The sequence below is a fragment of the Hypanus sabinus genome, chromosome 8 (assembly GCF_030144855.1).
Source record: "Hypanus sabinus isolate sHypSab1 chromosome 8, sHypSab1.hap1, whole genome shotgun sequence".
In the NCBI taxonomy this organism is placed as follows: Eukaryota; Metazoa; Chordata; class Chondrichthyes; order Myliobatiformes; family Dasyatidae; genus Hypanus; species Hypanus sabinus.
In genome coordinates, this window is record NC_082713.1 from 122093517 (window position 1) to 122112420 (window position 18904).

The 18904-nt window shown below is 43.9% G+C and overlaps 1 protein-coding gene across 3 annotated transcripts in view; it reads right to left on the bottom strand.

Annotated features, from left to right (window-relative positions):
* Positions 1 to 18904, bottom strand: part of LOC132398382 (protein-methionine sulfoxide oxidase mical3a-like) — a 312801-nt gene that overhangs the window by 207330 nt on the left and 86567 nt on the right. For all 3 annotated transcript variants that reach the window (XM_059977725.1, XM_059977723.1, XM_059977724.1), the window contains exons 3-5: positions 14159 to 14366; positions 13327 to 13440; positions 9552 to 9653 (exon numbers count right to left, since the gene is read on the bottom strand). In XM_059977725.1, the coding sequence (XP_059833708.1) occupies positions 9552 to 9653; positions 13327 to 13440; positions 14159 to 14366 (424 nt within the window). The remainder of the gene's footprint in view (positions 1 to 9551; positions 9654 to 13326; positions 13441 to 14158; positions 14367 to 18904) is intronic.

The window sequence follows — 18904 nt, forward strand, 5'->3', positions numbered from 1 at the left end:
GAGACTCCTAGATAGGTATGTGGAGCTTAGAAAAAGAGAGAGCTATGGGTAACCTTCAGTAATTTCTAAGTAAGTACATGTTTGGGACAGCATTGTGGGTCGAAGGGCCTGTATTGTGCTGTAGATTTTCTCTATGTTTCTGTGTAAGTTACTTGGACAGGTGCATGATAGCTTGGGAGATAGAGGCCAAACACAGGTAAGTGCAACTAGTTTAGATGAGACCCTTGGTAGGCATGAATGCGTTGGGCTGAATGGTCTATTTCCATGCTAACTCAATCAAAGCCAGTACTGCCTCTCTCACTGCCTTATGCAAGCAGTCTAAGGTTAGTGAAAACATTATCAATGCCAGATATCAGAGGCTCTGTGAACATAAAATGGATAGAAAACAAAGAGCTGGTATGTGTCAGTGGATGTTAGTGATGTGTATAACTAAACCCCAGATTGGAACGGAGTGCCACTCCCTTCGCTGACCCCACCTTGTGGTATTATCCACAGCACTGGTTCTCGTGACCAGGACATGAGTGTTCACTACAATGTAAATTTATTAACTAAGTACATATTCACCACCATTTACTATCCTGTGATTCATTTTCTTGCAGTCATTTACAGGAAAATAAAGAAATAAACATAATTTATGAAAAACTACACATAACCAGAAGACAAATTGGACAAATAAGAAGTATTTAAATAAATAACACTGAGAACACGAGACCTTGAAAATGACTCATTCGTGGGATGTGGACTCAGTTCGGAATTGTGGTGAGTGAAGCTATCCGCACTGGTTCAGAGGGCTGATGGTTGAAGGGTAGTAACTATTCCTGAACCTGGTGGAGTGGGACCTCAGACTCTTGTTCCCTCTGTCCGAAGGTAACAGGAAGAGAGTGCGGCCTGAACAGTGGGAGGGTCCTTCTTGAAGGATGCTTTTGACAGTGCTCCTTATAGATATTCTCAGTGATGGGGAGAGCTTTGCCTGTGATGGACTGGGCTGTATCTACCAGACAGAAAAGAGGACAGTAACTGGCCTCAGACGACAGGCGGAATGGTGAAATTCAGACAGATGCAGAGGGGGGATACTAACATTTGATGGGAAGAACAATGAGATGTCAAGAGCGTGGATGGAGAGGATATACAGATCCCTGCAGAACACATCAACAAGACTGATATATTGGATCTACACGGTAATTCCGTTGTACAAAAGCCAGGAAATGATGCTTAAAATCACTATGGGAAACCGATCCGCCCCAACTGGAGATTCACATCCAAGTGCCAATACCTAGGAAGGAGTCAAAGACTTCAGAGGCTGTAGAAAAGATTTACTAGAACAGTGGCAGAGAGCTGAGACATCTGTTAGACAGTGAGTCTGCAGAGGTAACTGGAGTTCAACATTCAATGCCATAATGGGTTGTGATTGAGTTCCTAAAAGTAAACTGTTCCCAGATGTCAGAGGGTTATTAGCCCTGGGTCTCAGATTTGGTATTGGTATGGGTATATTATTGTCACAGGTACCAAGATACAGTGAAAAACTTGTCTTACACACTGTTCAAATCATTACACAGTGTATTAAGCTAGATTAAGGTAAAATAATGCAGAATAAAACATTAAAGGTACTGAGAAAGTGCATTACAGTAAATAATAAAGTGCAAGATTATGAGGCGGAGTCCATCTCATTGTACAAGAGGTCCGCTCAAGAGTCCTCACTAATTTAATTTGATGCAAATGATGCATTTCATGGCATGTTTTAACGTACATACGATAAATAAAGCTAGAAAGATTTTAACAATTAGCTTAATTAATCACATTTACATTTAAATATCAAAACATTAACTTCATTTGCATCAAATCAAATCAACGAGAATTGTGCAAGGCAGCCTGTAAGTGGCGCTAATCTTCTGGCACCAACCTAGCATGCCCACAACCCACTATCCCTAACCCTAACCATACTTCTCTGGAGTGTGGGAGGAAACTGCAGTCAGAATCACAGTAATAACAGTGGGATAAAACTGCCCTTGAGCCTGGTGGTACATGCTTTTAGGCTTTTGTATCTTTTGCCCAATGGGAGAGGGGAGAAGGGAGAATGTCTAGGGCGGGTGGGGTCTTTGACCTTGGAAAGCTGTGAGTTTTTGTTTTAACAGAGCAAATTATTATGCTCAGCAGCCTGTAAATGCGCTGGAACGGATTCAATAATATCTTTTAATAGGGTGTTGTATAATAAATATTAAAATATCATTAATAAAAATTGCTTCTCGAGGGAAAGAGCAAGGCTGTGGGAGTAATTGCGATGTTTTGTTAAAGAGCTGGCATGAATGAATAGTCCTCTTTTGTACTGGGTGATTCAATTACTCCCACTTACACAATGTATTCAAAAGCCTCAGCACACTACAACTAATTCACAACCAGTCATATAAAACTCTCACGTTCAGCAAAGAGATCACGAGCAGTCCAGGATCACTGGTTTACAAGAGAGGTCCCTTGAGAGCCTGGATAGAACTTCTACAGACTGCTGTGGGTGGACCTCAAACCTAAAGGTGGACAAGGTCATGGTTCAAGACATAGGTGAACAGTGACCTTTCTATAGTAACATACACAAAATGCTGGAGGAACACAGCAAGTCAGGCAGCATCTATGGAGGGAAATAAACAGTTGATGTTTTGGGCTAAGACCCTTTGGCAGGACTGGAAAGGAAGGGGCAGAGGGGGAGGAGTACAAGCTGACATGTGACATAGTTGTAAGAAAAGGTTTGTGAACCCTTTGCATTTACTGGCTTTCGGCATTAATTACTCATACAATGAAGTCTTATCTTCACCTGACAATAATAGGTACACACTATCTACTTAAACTAATAAAACACAAACAATTGTACTTCTTCTCGGCAACACTATCTAAGAAATCACAGTCCAGGTTCAAAAAAGTATGTGAATCTCCGGGGTTATCATTCTACATAAGCAATTTAGAGTCAGGTGTTCCAATCAATGAGATGAGATTAGAGTTGTGCATTGTAGAGGTGCCCTGCCCTATAAAATAGACACACAGTCAAGTTCCTGACAGAGCCTGCTCTTCTTGAGAAAGATCTGTTTATGTGCACCACTCCTCCATCAAAACAACTTTCAGAGGACCTTAGAAGAATTGGAGAGATGCATGAAGCTGGAAAAGGCTACAAGATAATTTCTAAAGGCCTGAGTGCTCATCAGTCCACAGTAAGAGAAATGGTCTAGAAGTGGAAGAAATTCAGTACTGTTGCTTCTAGGTGTGGGCATCCTGCAAAGACACACCAAGAGCATGATGTGCAATGCTGAAGGAGGTGAAAGAGAACCCAAGGGTAACAGCAAACGACCTGCAGAAACCCCTAGAACGGGGGTCGGCAACCTGCGGCTCCCGAGCCATTTGTGGCTCTTTCACCTCTGTGCTGCGGCTCCCTGTGGCTTTGGGAAATAATTGGTCAGTATTTAATTAAAATGTATCTTATGTTAGTTTGTTAGCTTTTGAAATGTAATTATGGTGATCTTGTACAACCTAAGTGTAGCGACACATTTCCTGCCACATCCGAAACGGCTCACAATTAGCCAGCATTCCGGCTAAGGGAGATAGCCTACGGGGGTTTGTGAGTACGCGTCTTTTGCAGCATCTGCGTCCATGGGGGCTGGGTTGAGGGAGGCTTAAAAGCAAGGCTGTTTAGTTCGAATAAAGCTATCTTTGACTGCAGTTTACTGACACCGCTACAACGTGTTTTTATCGCTGGCTGTCCAGACGGAAGGTGCTGAAACGCTTTGTCGCGTGTCTGGAAGAAGTGAAAACTTTCCTGGGCAGCAAAGGGCTCACCTTTCCTGAGCTGGAACAGCCAGAGTGGCTGGAAAAGCTACACTTCATGGTAGACATGACAGCGCACCTGAACACGCTGAACACAGCTCTTCAGGGGAAAGGACGTACAGCCCTGCACATGTTGGAGGATGTTTTGGCATTCGAGCGCAAGTTGACAGTGCTTGCCAGAGATTTACAGAAAGGCACTTTGTCTCACTTCCCCAATTTGAGAGAGTTCAAACAAGGTCACGACATGATAATTTCGGAGTATTTACATTCTGCAATCATCGCAATGCAAACATCGTTTGGGAAACGCTTCTGTGAGTTCAGAGAGGAAAAAAACACATTATCCTTCCCGGTCACTCCCTTAAGCATCGATCCTTCCCTACTGAATACGACTGCATTGGCAGGTGTGAGTCAACCTGATCTTGAGATGGAACTGGCCGACATAGCCGACAAAGACATATGGGTGTCCAAGTTTAGACGCTTGACAGCAGACCTTGAAGATGTTGCCCGTCAGAAGGCCGTTCTTGCTCAGAAACACAAATGGAGTGATATTGAAAACCTCACAGATGACAGCTTGCGATCCTGTGTAAAGATGAAGGTGACATCATACAGCCCTGATGTGCAGACGCTGTGCGCTGAGGTCCAGGAGCAGAAATCCCATTAACCAAGTATGATAAATATTTTAATTGCCTATTATTTTACTTATATTCATATTTTTTCATTGTTCAGTGAAATAGTCCTTTCATTTTTCAGGATGACAGCTGGCTGACGTTATTTTTGGTTTGCTGCTGGCGGAAAATTTAAGTTCGGCGTTTTTCATAAATACAAGAAGGACTCAAATAGACATTGAATATTTTACTTAAAAGTAACTTTCAACCCAACGTCTTTTTTTCGGAGTTCAAAATGTTTTTGTTGCATGCAGAAATGTAATTTCGTTTTCTCTGCAGGAGTTCATCAATTTCATAAATGCAACACATTATAGTTTGTTTATACATAGCATAAAGGCAAAAAAACCGTTCTATGCAGTGTTATTTCATTTTAAATGTCAAACGGGTTTTGCGGCTCCCAGTGTTTTCTTTTCTGTGGGAAACGGGTCCAAGTGGCTCTTTCAGTGGTAAAGGTTGCTGACCCCTGCCCTAGAACTTGCTAAAGTCTCTGTTCATTCGTCCACTATAAGAACAAGAATGGTATTCACGGAAGGACATTACAGCAAGGAAGGAAGGAATGGTGATCACGGAAGGACATTACAGCAAGGAGGGAATGAATGGTGATCACGGAAGGACATTACAGCAAGGAGGGAAGGAATGGTGATCACGGAAGGACATTACAGCAAGGAGGGAATGTTGATCACGGAAGCACATTACAGCAAGGAAGGAATGGTGATCACGGAAGGTCATTACAGCAAGGAGGGAAGGAATGGTGATCACGGAAGGACATTACAGCAAGGAGGGAAGGAATGGTGATCACGGAAGGACATTACAGCAAGGAGGGAAGGAATGGTGATCACGGAAGGACATTACAGCAAGGAGGGAAGGAATGGTGATCACGGAAGGACATTACAGCAAGGAGGGAAGGAATGGTGATCACGGAAGGACATTACAGCAAGGAAGGAAGGAATGGTGATCACGGAAGGACATTACAGCAAGGAGGGAATGGTGATCACGTAAGGACATTACAGCAAGGAGGGAATGGTGATCACAGAAGGACATTTCAGCAAGGAGGGAAGGAATGGTGATCACGGAAGGACATTACAGCAAGGAGGGAAGGAATGGTGATCATGGAAGGACATTACAGCAAGGAGGGAAGGAATGTTGATCACGGAAGGACATTACAGCAAGGAGGGAAGGAATGTTGATCACGGAAGGACATTACAGCAAGGAGGGAAGGAATGGTGATCACGGAAGGACATTACAGCAAGGAGGGAAGGAATGGTGATCACGGAAGGACATTGCAGCAAGGAGGGAATGTTGATCACGGAAGGACATTACAGCAAGGAGGGAAGGAATGGTGTTCACGGAAGGACATTACAGCAAGGAGGGAAGGAATGGTGATCACGGAAGGACATTACAACAAAGAGGGAAGGAATGGTGATCACGGAAGGACATTACAGCAAGGAGGGAAGGAATGGTGATCACGGAAGGACATTACAGCAAGGAGGGAAGGAATGGTGATCACGGAAGGACATTACAGCAAGGAGGGAAGGAATGGTGATCACAGAAGGACATTACAGCACGGAGGGAAGGAATGGTGTTCACGGAAGGACATTACAGCAAGGAGGGAAGGAATGGTGATCACGGAAGGACATTACAGCAAGGAGGGAATGGTGATCACAGAAGGACATTTCAACAAGGAGGGAAGGAATGGTGATCACGGAAGGACATTACAGCAAGGAGGGAAGGAATGGATGATCACAGAAGGACATTACTGCAAGGAGGGAAGGAATGGTGATCACGGAAGGACATTACAGCAAGGAGGGAATGGTGATCACGTAAGGACATTACAGCAAGGAGGGAAGGAATGGTGATCACGGAAGGACATTACAGCAAGGAGGGAAGGAATGGTGATCACGGAAGGACATTACAGCAAGGAGGGAATGGTGATCACGTAAGGACATTACAGCAAGGAGGGAAGGAATGGTGATCACGGAAGGACATTACAGCAAGGAGGGAAGGAATGGTGATCACGGAAGGACATTACAGCAAGGAGGGAAGGAATGGTGATCACGGAAGGACATTACAGCAAGGAGGGAAGGAATGGTGATCACGGAAGGACTACTGCAAGGAAGGAAGGAATGGTGATCACGGAAGGACATTACTGCAAGGAAGGAAGGAATGGTGATCACGGAAGGATACAGCAAGGAGGGAAGGAATGGTGATCACGGAAGGACATTACTGCAAGGAAGGAAGGAATGGTGATCACGGAAGGACATTACTGCAAGGAAGGAAGGAATGGTGATCACGGAAGGATACAGCAAGGAGGGAATGGTGATCACGGAAGGACATTACAGCAAGGAGGGAAGGAATGGTGATCACGGAAGGACATTACAGCAAGGAGGGAAGGAATGGTGATCACGGAAGGACATTACAGCAAGGAGGGAAGGAATGTTGATCACGGAAGGACATTACAGCAAGGAGGGAAGGAATGGTGATCAAGGAAGGACATTACAGCAAGGAGGGAAGGAATGGTGATCACGGAAGGACATTGCAGCAAGGAGGGAATGTTGATCACGGAAGGACATTACAGCAAGGAGGGAAGGAATGGTGTTCACGGAAGGACATTACAGCAAGGAGGGAAGGAATGGTGATTACGGAAGGACATTACAGCAAGGGGGGAAGGAATGGTGATCACGGAAGGACATTACAGCAGGAGGGAAGGAATGGTGTTCACGGAAGGACATTACAGCAAGGAGGGAAGGAATGGTGGTCACGGAAGGACATTACAGCAAGGAGGGAAGGAATGGTGGTCACGGAAGGACATTACAGCAAGGAGGGAAGGAATGTTGATCACGGAAGGACATTACAGCAAGGAGGGAAGGAATGGTGATCACGGAAGGACATTACTGCAAGGAAGGAAGGAATGGTGATCACGGAAGGATACAGCAAGGAGGGAATGGTGATCACGGAAGGACATTACAGCAAGGAGGGAAGGAATGGTGTTCACGGAAGGACATTACAGCAAGGAGGGAAGGAATGGTGTTCACGGAAGGACATTACAGCAAGGAGGGAAGGAATGGTGGTCACGGAAGGACATTACAGCACGGAGGGAAGGAATGGTGTTCACGGAAGGACATTACAGCAAGGAGGGAAGGAATGGTGATCATGGAAGGACAATACAGCAAGGAGGGAAGGAATGGTGATCACGGAAGGACATTACAGCAAGGAGGGAATGTTGATCACAGAAGGACATTACAGCAAGGAGGGAAGGAATGGTGATCACGGAAGGACATTACTGCAAGGAAGGAAGGAATGGTGATCACAGAAGGACATTACAGCAAGGAGGGAATGGCGATCACGGCAGGACATTACAGCAAGGAGGGAAGGAATGGTGATCACGGAAGGACATTACAGCAAGGAAGGAATGGTGATCACGGAAGGACATTACAGCAAGGAGGGAAGGAATGGTGATCACTGAAGGACATTACAGCAAGGAGCGAAGGAATGGTGATCACGGAAGGACATTACAGCAAGGAAGGAAGAAATGGTGATCATGGAAGGACATAACAGCAAGGAGGGAATGGTGATCACAGAAGGACATTACAGCAAGGAGGGAAGGAATGGTGATCACAGAAGGACATTTCAGCAAGGAGGGAAGGAATGGTGATCACAGAAGGACATTACAGCAAGGAGGGAAGGAATGGTGTTCACGGAAGGACATTACAGCATGTCGAAAGTTTGCAAAGGACCACCTGGATGTTCCATAATGCTTCTGGGACAATGTTCTGTGGACAGATGAGACAAAAGTTGAACTCTTTGGCAAAAATGCACACCACTATGCTTGGAGGAAAAAGGGCGCTGAACACCAACCAACACTGAAACCTCATTCCAATTGTGAAGCCTGGTGAAGTGTCGTTTCACCCGGAAGGACTGTTTGGGGCCCTGAATGGTGATGAGGGAGGAGGTGCAGGTGTACTTCTCCCCCTTGCAAAGATAAATGCCAGGTGGGAGATCAGTGGGGAGGGACAAAGGGAGAAGGCTGTGATCCTAGAGAGTGATCCTTGCAGAAAGCAAAGGGGTGGAGGGAAGGGAGACAATGTGACTTGAGGTAGAATGCAGTTGGAGATGGTAGAGGATATGGAGAATGTTGTGTTGGAGACAGAGGCTCACTGGGTGGTAGGTGAAACATAGGAAACAAAGGAAACCACGTCCCTATAATGAGGGGTGAAATGGGGGAGGACAGATGTGTAGGAAATGGACAAGGTACGGTTGAGGGCAGCATCAATAGTGAGGCAAGGAAACACCGTTTTCTAAAAAAACATCTCAAATATTCTAGAACAGAAAGTTATAAGGAAAGATTGAATAGGTTAGACCTTTATTCCATAGAATGTACAAGATTGAGCAGAGATCTGACAGAGCTATACAAAATTATGAGAGGGAAAGATGGAGACCACCTAGGGGTCATGGGTTAAGGGTGAAAGGTCTGCATGTAAGCAAATAAATTTCTAGGTTGTATAATTTATACATTCTTTGATAATAAATGCACTTTGAAAGGTGAAATGTTTAAGGGGAACGTAAGGGGAAACTTCTTCACTCAGAGTTGAGAGATCTGCAATGAGCTGCCAGTAAAGTGGTGGATTTCAACGTTCAAGGGAAGTTTGGTCAGGTACATGGATGGGAAAGCTATAGAGGGCTATGGTCTTGGTGCAGGTCAATGGGAGTAGCCAGTTGAACTGGTTCGGCATGGACTGGAAGGGCTGAAGGGCCAGTTTCTGTGCTGTACTTTTCTATGACTCTAATGCTTCACCTTAATATTAGATGTGGTGGAGGTGGACAACTGAGTGAAGGGAATGGCATTTTTACAAGTGATAGGACGCGATAAGATATAGTCAAAGGTAACAGTGAGAGTCGGTGGGTTTGTAAAAGACATTGGTAGATAATCTGTCTCTGGAGTTAGAGGTAGAGTGATCAAGAAAGGGGAGAGAGTTGTCAGAGATGAAACACTGCTGTTTTTCCCCATTCCAATCCTCAGTTCCAATGAAAATTCTCTCTCACTCTCCCTCTAATCCAATGAACGCTTCTCTCCCCACGGCTTACCTTCTAAAGTGTTCCTTCGGCCATCAGCACCGATCACAGCATCAAACTCAAACTGTGACACTTTGCTGCTTGGAGGATTGATCTCTGCTCTCCATCCCAGATCTGCAAATAGGGATGACATCCAAGCATTAGAGGAGGGCAGAGGCACCAGTGAGTACCCCGTTCGAAGAACCGACCCGCTTTCTGATCTGCCATCAGCCACCTCACCACTACTGAGAGAAGGAAGATTGCATTTCCTCAGCATGCATCACGGACTGAAGGTAACTGCCTGCCAACCCATCCCAAGGTAAGATAACCCAGAGCTGAATCTCTCTTCTAAGCTCCCAGACTATAGTTCTACAGCATCAGGAACATCAAGGGCTTCAGCAATTGGTGAGCGATTTCAGCCTCCTCCTCTGCCTCTCCCGGAGTGATTTCCGGCCTCCCTGAGCTCTCCCTCATCCAACTATCATCTCCCTTATTCTGTGTTGGGGCAAATCCGACCTTCCTGCTCATCACTTCAAGACATCCCAGGGACCTGCGTAACCAACTCAGCCCCCCTCAATGCACCAGGGGGGCTCACACCTGCATGTAGCAAGACATGGACAACATCCTGGCAAGGAGTGACCTCTAGTGCCACAAAGAATGGCCATCTCCACCAGAGATGCTCACATCACCTACCCCGATATTCTCCAAATGAAAAAGATCAGCTTCATTTGTCACACACGTGCAATATATCGAAACATTGAAATATACATAGTAAAATGTCCTTTGCATCAAATCAAATCAGTGAGGATTCTGCTGATTGCCGCCCCCAAGTGTCCCAAGCTTCTGGTACCAACACAACATAAATTGTTTCAGCTGCTTCCCTCTGACAAATGGTACCACAGCATAAAAGCCGGGACTAACGGGCTCCAGGGCACTTTCTTCCTACAAACCATTAGACACAAATTCACATGCCTGTACATTGTGACAGAGTCATAACGCAAAGAGTTTTATTCCCTCACGTTGTGGGACAGATGTAAGATTTAAATAAATTCAATTCAACATGCTCTCAACTCATTAACCCTATCTTGAACGTCTTTGGGATGTTGGGGGAATCCGGAACACCCGGAGGAAACCCATGTGGTTGTGGGGAGGATGTACAAACCCCTTACAGGCAGCAGTGGGAATTGAACCCTGATCAGCTGGCTGCTGTAAAGCATAGTGCTAACTGTTATGTTTCCTCACCCCCTCGGCCCCAGTACGCTACCCGACTCCCTTGGCCCAGTTATCAACATTATGGGGCTACCACTGCCAGAAGCTCAAAAGGTCCTATCAGAAGTGTGCTGCTCAGGTACATGGATGGCAGAGGTATTGCACCAACTGCACAGCACACGCACGCACTTGTGGTGTGTTCTAACTATGAAACGCACCACCGTTGATCAACATTTATCAACAGCATCTCCCAAACACACAGCTCCTGCGGCCTGGAAGGAGAAGTGGGTAACAGCAGGTACTGGGGAACATGCTATCCTGAACTTGGAAATAAAACGATCACTGGTCCTTCTCTGCCAGTCTCAATCTGGTCAGTAGGTGGTCTTCAGGAAAAACATTCAATGATTGGATCATTTCCCAGGAATTATTCAACGGCCTCACCAGTGACACTTTTAGAGGTGACATCAGTAACAATTCAGCAGGGAGGGGTATTGTTGATAATAGGCTTCCAGTTGGTCTGAATGTAATCGTACATTTCAAGGATATAATTAATGACAACTTGTGCACGGATGACAGAGGCAGGACACGTGAACACATAAAATTAGCAGGAGCAGGCCACTTGGCTCCTCAAACATGTCCTATCATTTAGTATGACCATGGGTGGTCAGACAAGACCCAGTCTCCTCTTCTTTGCCACTTCCCCACAGCCTTGTATTCTCCAAACTTTCAGACAATGATTTACTACCTCCAAAAGTTACTCTAGCAATATAAGGCAGAGGATTCCAGAGTTTCACCACACCACTGAGAGAAGTTGCTATACCACGGCTTTAAATGACTGCCCTCTAATCTTCATTCAAGACTCCCCCCCCCCCCCCCACCCCATGAGCAGAAACATCTCTACGTCATCTTATCGTGGACTCTTAAAATCTTGTATGATTATCCCTCATTCTTCACAAACACAAGGCATTCTGTAGACACTTGAAAGCTGACGTAACACAAACAAAATGCTGGAGGAACTCAGAAGCTCAGGCAGCATCTCTGAAAAGAAATAAACAGTTGATGTTTTGGGCCACAACCAAGACTGGAAAGGAAGGGGGCTGAAGCTAGAAATAAGGTGGGATGGGAGCAGGTGAAGGAGTACAAGCTGGCAGGTAATAAGTGAGACCAGGTGAGGGGGAAGGAGGAATGAAGGAGTGGGGATGCAGTGAGAAGCTGAGAGGTGATAGATGGAAAAGGTATTTTACCATTTTCCTCTGTCAAGTTTCTTCTTCTTCAGCCCTTTATCTTTTCCACCATGACCTTGCAGTTTCTCACTTCATCCCCACTCCTCCTTCATTCCTCCTTCCCCCCCACCTACCTACCTCGTCCCTCACCTGGCAACACACATCACCTGCCAGCTTGTACTCTTTCCCCTCTTCCTCCACCTTCTTATTCTGGCACCTGCACCCTTCCTTTCTGGTCCTGATGAAGGATCTCTACGCAAAGCATCGACCTCTCATTCTTCTAAGCTCTCAAGGGCGCAGACAAGATTTAAGCAGCTATTTGGTCACAGAACTAGCCTGGCGGTCCTCTTGCAGACTTTTGGACAGCGGTACAAGAAATGGGCAGTGAAGACCGCCCAAAAGTGTTTCAACATTGCAATGAAACATCTCCAGTTCAAAAACTGGAATCTTCAGGCAGAGGAATCCTGTCGAGGAAATAAACTACAGCATTTCTGATGCTTGGAGGTATACAGGTGAATAAATAGGCCAACTTAACTGAGATTTTTGAAGACGCAATGGAAGGATTTATTTGGATCATGCAGTTAACACAGTGTATAAGGACTTTCTAATGTGATTTACTTGTACACCTGAAGGTTTCAAGTGGCTGTTGGTCATGCGTTTACGCAATTAGCAAATGGGCAAAAGGTTGATTCTCAAACTGGAGGGGAGTCAGAATGTCAGAGTTATATAGCATGGAAACAGGCTCTTTGGCCCAACTCATCGGTGACAGATATTATCTAGGCTGATCTCATTTGTCTGTGCTTGGCCCAGATTCCTCTCAAACATTCCTAACCACATACCTGTCCAAATGCCTTTTAAAATTGTACCTGCTTCTACCACTTCTTCTGGCAGCTCATTCCATGCACCCACCAGCCTGTGTGGAAAAACCTGTATCTAGATCCCTTTAAATCTACCCCACCCCTCCCATTTTAAAACTGTGCCCTCTAGTTTAAGATTATCCTACCCTGGGGAAGAAAGGTGTGATTATCCACACTCTTCCTGATTTTACGTACTTCTACAAGGTCACCCCTCAGACTACTTCACTCCAGGGAAAACATCTAGTCTCACCTAATAACTCAAGCCCTCAAATCCTGGCAGTATCCTTGTTAATTACTTCTGCAGCTTAATGTCAACTTTCTTATAGTGTAGTGACAATCAACACATGATATTCCAGGTGTGGTCTCACCAATATCTTTCACATGACATCCTAACCCCTGTACTCAGTGCTCTGACCGATAAAGGCCAGCGTGGCAAATGCTTTCACCACCATCCTGTCCACACACACACACACACACACACACACATACACCTTAATACAATACATATCAGTCACTTACTTGGGTTTTTCAGACCCCTGGGTGGTAGGAGCCCACGGAATTCCACGTTTAGATGAATTTCCGTCCCCAAGATCAAGGCAATCTTCAACAAAACCAGCTGGAGCTGGCGGATACCTGACAGAACAGAAGGCATATTAATCCCTGATTACACAGTCATCTATGTCATCTATCTGTCTTCTCATGTGTTTTTGCTGAAACACCCCTTCTTGTGGCACTGAAAATCCCCTTTTTGCCACCAGTTCTTCTTTCCACAGCCCATCTATTCAACCACCAGGGACACCAGAGAAGCAGGAACAGGGTCAGGAACTGAGGTTGATGACACTTGTGTCATCTGAACACAATTAACCCAGTAAGTTGTATTTGAACTAAAAGGGATGGAAAAAGAAGTCAAATTAGTTACATCTGGGCTGACTTCCAGAGAGAGTAATAGGGTGTCATGGGAAAGTGGGATTGAGCAATTAATAAACTGCTGGGGAAACTCAGCACATCAGGAAAAAATCAGCGGGTCAGCCAGCATCTGCGGAAGGAAATGGGCAATTGATCTCTGGATTCAGACTCTTCTACTAGGAATGGAGTGGGTGAGACTAGGTGGAATAGGTGGTGGTCTGGACAGTTAAAACAGAAATGGACTATGAGAGGAGGGCAGAAGCTGGATGGGATGAAACTTCTGAAGTGCTAATTGACTCAAAGTCCTTCAGTTCAATGAAAAGTTATCCCCTGGGTGAGACAGCGGAAAGGTCCTGGGGAATCTCCCTCCCCACACCAGTCAGAGGGGGCCAGCTCAGTGTGCAGTGTTTCACCAGGTTCAGAGTAACACAACAAAGGAGCTCACTAATGTGGTCGATGGCCCCGGCACAGAACTTCCCGTAGATCTTCTTGGCCCCCAAGTTGCGCAGGTCCTGGATCGTGTATGGCCACAGGTGTAAGACATTATTCCTAGAAAAGGTGTCGCGCTTTTCCACGATGATGACTTTGGCTCCGAGGAACATCAGCTCGATGGCTGTGCGGAGGCCACAGGGTCCAGCCCCAATCACCAGACACTGCAAGAGGGAGTGGAGAAGCAAAATTAACAGGCATCAGTACTCATCAGGACCCTGCAGCATGGGACAGAGAGCTGTGGCAGGCCGGTGAAGTTACGGGGAGAAACGTTAACCGGATTTGGTATTGGTTTATTGTCAGAAGTGCTGCAGGGAAAAGCTTTTGTTTACCTGCCACTCAGACAGATCAATCCTTGCGCGAGTACATTTTTCTTAAATTAAATTTTTAAGAGAATTGGATACAATGAACAGAAAAATTAATATTAGCCCTCCCCCTCCCCTTAACCATTCCCCCCTTACATCCCTGTCTAAAAAAAAAGAAAAAAGAAAAAAAAAGAAGAAAAAAAGAAGGATTGTCTGGATATCAGAGGATCCCCACATGCTCCATGGAATTCAAAATAACTTCAGTATATATCTTTATTTTTTTCCCCAAATAACTAATAATTTTGTCTTCAAAGGACCTATATATTTAATCCTATCCTATCTAGGGGTGCCAAATTTTCAAAAATATATCATATTCATTTCTTAAATTATAAGTAATTTTTTCAAGCGGAATGCAGCTAAATATTTCATTATTCCAACGGTCCATAGTTAAGTATGAATCTGATTTCCAAGTAACTGCAATAGCTTTTTTGGCTACTGCCAATGCAATTTTTATAATTTTTTTCTGATATTTATTCAATTTAGATTTTGGCATTATCCCTTCAATATCGCCTAATAAGAATAATGTTGGGCTATGTGGAAGTTGTATTCCAATAATTTGTTCCAGTAGAAGTCTTAGATTTATCCAAAAAGGTTGAATTTTAAAACAAGACCAAGTAGAGTGTAAAAAAAGTACCGATTTCTTGATTACATCGGAAACATTGGTCAGATAAATTTGGGTTTAATCTATTTACTTTTTGTGGTGTAATATATAATTGATGTAAAAAATTGTATTGTACTAATCTAAGTCGAACATTTATTGTATTTGTCATACTATCAAGACATAGTCCCGACCAATTTTTTTCATCAATTTTAATATTCAAATCAGTTTCCCATTTTTGTCTTGACATGAATTCCTGGTGTAATTGTCTGTTTTTGAATCAAATTATACATACAAGACATAATTTTTTAAATTTTTCCTTTTTGAATTAAAGTTTCTATTTCATTAGGTTTTGGCATTAACATTGTTTGACCCAGTTTATGTCTTAAATAGGCCTTTAATTGCAAATAACAGAAAAGAGTGTTATTTGATATTTTATATTTATTCTTTAATTGATCGAGCGACATCAATATACCTCCTTCAAAACAGTCACCTATATATCTAATCCCTTTTTGAAACCAGTTATACAAAAGTTGATTATCCATTGTAAAAGGAATAAGTCTATTTTGAATTAGGGTTCTCTTTGCTAATAAAGATTTCCTTATCTCATCATCCACATTTACCTTATTCCATAAATCGATCAAATGTTTTAATATTAGAGATTCTTTCTTTTCCCGTATCCATTTGGATTCCCATTTATATATAAAATCTTCTGGTATATTTTTTCCTATCTTATCTAACTCTATTCTAATCCATGCTGGTTTTTCTTCATCAAAAAAAGATGCAATAAATCTAAGTTGATTTGCTTTATAATAATTCTTAAAATTTGGGAGTTGTAACCCTCCTAGATCAAACTTACATGTCAATTTTTCCAACGATATTCTTGACATCTTACCTTTCCAAAGAAACTTCCTCACATATTTATTCAACTCTTGAAAAAACTTCTGGGGCGGTTGTATTGGTAATGTTTGGAATAAATATTGTAATCTAGGAAATATATTTTTATATATATAGTAGGTAGAGTTAATGCTTATGTGAGTACGTTGAGGCAGTAAAAAAAAGTTCAAAGTAAATTTATTGTCCAAGTACGTATATGTCACCATATACTTCCCTGAGAGACAGTTTCTTATGGACATTCACAGTAGATAGAAAGAAACACAATAGAATCAATGAAAATCTAAACACAAAAATGGACAAATAACCAACGTGTAAAAGACAACAGATTGTACAAATACAAAAAGAAAAAAATCTAAATAATAATAATAAAAAAAATATTGAGAACATGATAGTTGTAGGATCCTTGAAAGTGAGTCCAGAGGTTATGGAATCAGTTCAGTGTTAAGATGAGTGAAGTTATCCAAAAAGAAAACTGAATGCACAATATAGTGTTGTAATTACAGAGAAAGTACAGTGTAGGCAGACAATAAGACCATAAAAACTGTTCCCCCTTCCTTTCCATTCCTGAAGGATCTCTGCCCAAAACATCAATTGTTTATTTCCCTCCATCAATGCTGCCTGTCTTTGACTTCCTCCAGCACTTTACGTCTGTTACCTTAATCGTCATTACAGTTTAGCAGCAATGTGACAGCTCTGATTAACTTCCCCTAAAATAGACTGTTTTATTTTGTTCTAATTGCTTTCCCTTCTTGTAAAAGCTGTGTACAATTTATGATAAACACAAGAGGTTCAGCAGATGGTGGAAACTGCAACACACACAAAATTCTAGAGTAACTCAGCATGTCAGGCAACATCTATGGAGAGGAATAAATAGGCAAAATTTCAGCTGTGGCCCTTCATCAGGACCGGAAAGGAAGATGGAAGATGCCAGAATAAGAAGGTGGGGAGGAGGGAGAAGAGTACTAAGTGGTGGGTGACATGAGAGACCAGGTGAGAGAGGGAGGTAAGTGGTTGGGGAGGGGGATGAAGTGACAAGCTGGAAGGGGATAGATGTTCTGCACGGAGAAAGTTAAGTCCAATTAAAGTGCAAGAACCATGACGAGACAGATTCAGAGATCAAGAGTTCATCTTTTAGCATATGAGCCTGATAATGGCAGGATAGAAGTGGTGCTCAAGCCTGGTGGTATGTACTTTCAGACTTCTACATCTTCCGAAAGGGCAGAAGAGAGAATGCCCAGAGCGGGTGGAGTCTTTGGTTATGTTGGTTGCCTTCCCAAGCTAGCAGGAAGTGCAGACAGAGTCAATGGTGGGGGGGAGAGAGAGCTGGTTATGCGATAAACTGAATTATACTTACAACTGCTGTCTTGGACAGAACAGCTGGCATACTTTTAGCAGGTAGGCAGGCTGGGGTCAGGCATTACGTACGGGCTGGGAAGCTGGAACAGGATGATGCAAGGGAGGACCCAGTGCTCCCTGCACCCATCAACACCACTCCTAGTAAAGCAGTGTGACACAAGGACACCAGTGTGTCACTTTGCAGAACATGCCCAGTGGGTCAACTCAGGCTCAGTCACACCACTTCAGACTAGGCTGCAGGTGCCCAGGTTTAACACAGCTCTCTGTTCCATGTGTCCCACAGGATCTTGGGGATGAACTTGAAGAACAGCCGGCTGAGTCACCTCATTGTAGGAAGGATAGGATAACTTTAGAGAGGGTGCTGAGGAGATTTATCAGGATACTGCCTGGATTGGAGAGCATGTCTAATGAGGAATGACTGAGTGAGCTAGGACTTTTCCCTTTGGAGCAAAGGAGAATGAGAGGTAACTTGATGGAAGTATACAAGATGATAAGAGGCACAGATAGAGTGGACAGCCAGTGCCTCCCCCCCCCCCCCCCACCCCAGGCAGAAATGGTTAATACAAGATGGCATAATTTTAAGGTGATTGGAGGAAAATATCGGGGGATATCAGTAATATCTTTTACACAGAGAGTGGTGAGTGCATGGAACACCCTGATGGTAAGGGAGAAATATCATAGAGTATTTAAGAGACTCTTAGATAGGCACTCGGATGACAGAAAAATGGAGAGTTATGTAGAGTTAGATTGATCTTGGAGTCGGTTAAAAGGTCGGCACAATATCATGAGCCAAAGGGCCTGTACTGGGTTGTAATGTTCCGTGAATGTCTGGGGAGGTACAGTAAGGAGAAGCCTTTGCTCACACACATGTATCACTGCAGGAACACAAGCATCCACAGGTATACACCCTCAAATCCTATCGCACTCCACATGCTTACTCTTCCATACACTTTGCAATATCCCAGCCTGTCTAAACCCAAACTTTCCACTCCTTTCCTAGGTAAACCCGTTCAGATGAACGGTCTCGACCTGGAACATCAACTGCCCATTTCCTTCCACAGATGCTGCCTGACCCGCTGAGTTCTTCCTGGGGTGCTGAATTTTCCCAGCACTTTGTTAGTTGCTCCAGTCCCACTTCCCTATTACACCCTATGACTCATTTTCCAGTATATAATTCCATGTGTGTCTATATACAAAAGTTTGAGCACCTTGCATGGTTAGTACTTAGTAACACCCTCTTTGGCAAGTATCACAGCTTGTAAATGCTTCCTGTAGCCAGCTAAGAGTCTTTCAATTCTTGTTTGAGGGATTTTTGTCCATTCTTCCTTGCAAAAAGCTTTTAGTTTTGTGAGATTCTTCACCCCTCTTGCATGCACTGCTCTTTTGAGGTCTACCCACAGATTTTTCATGATGTTTAGGACAGGGGACTGTGAGGGCCATGGCAAAACCTTCAGCTTGAGGTAGTCCATTGTGGATTTTGAGGTGT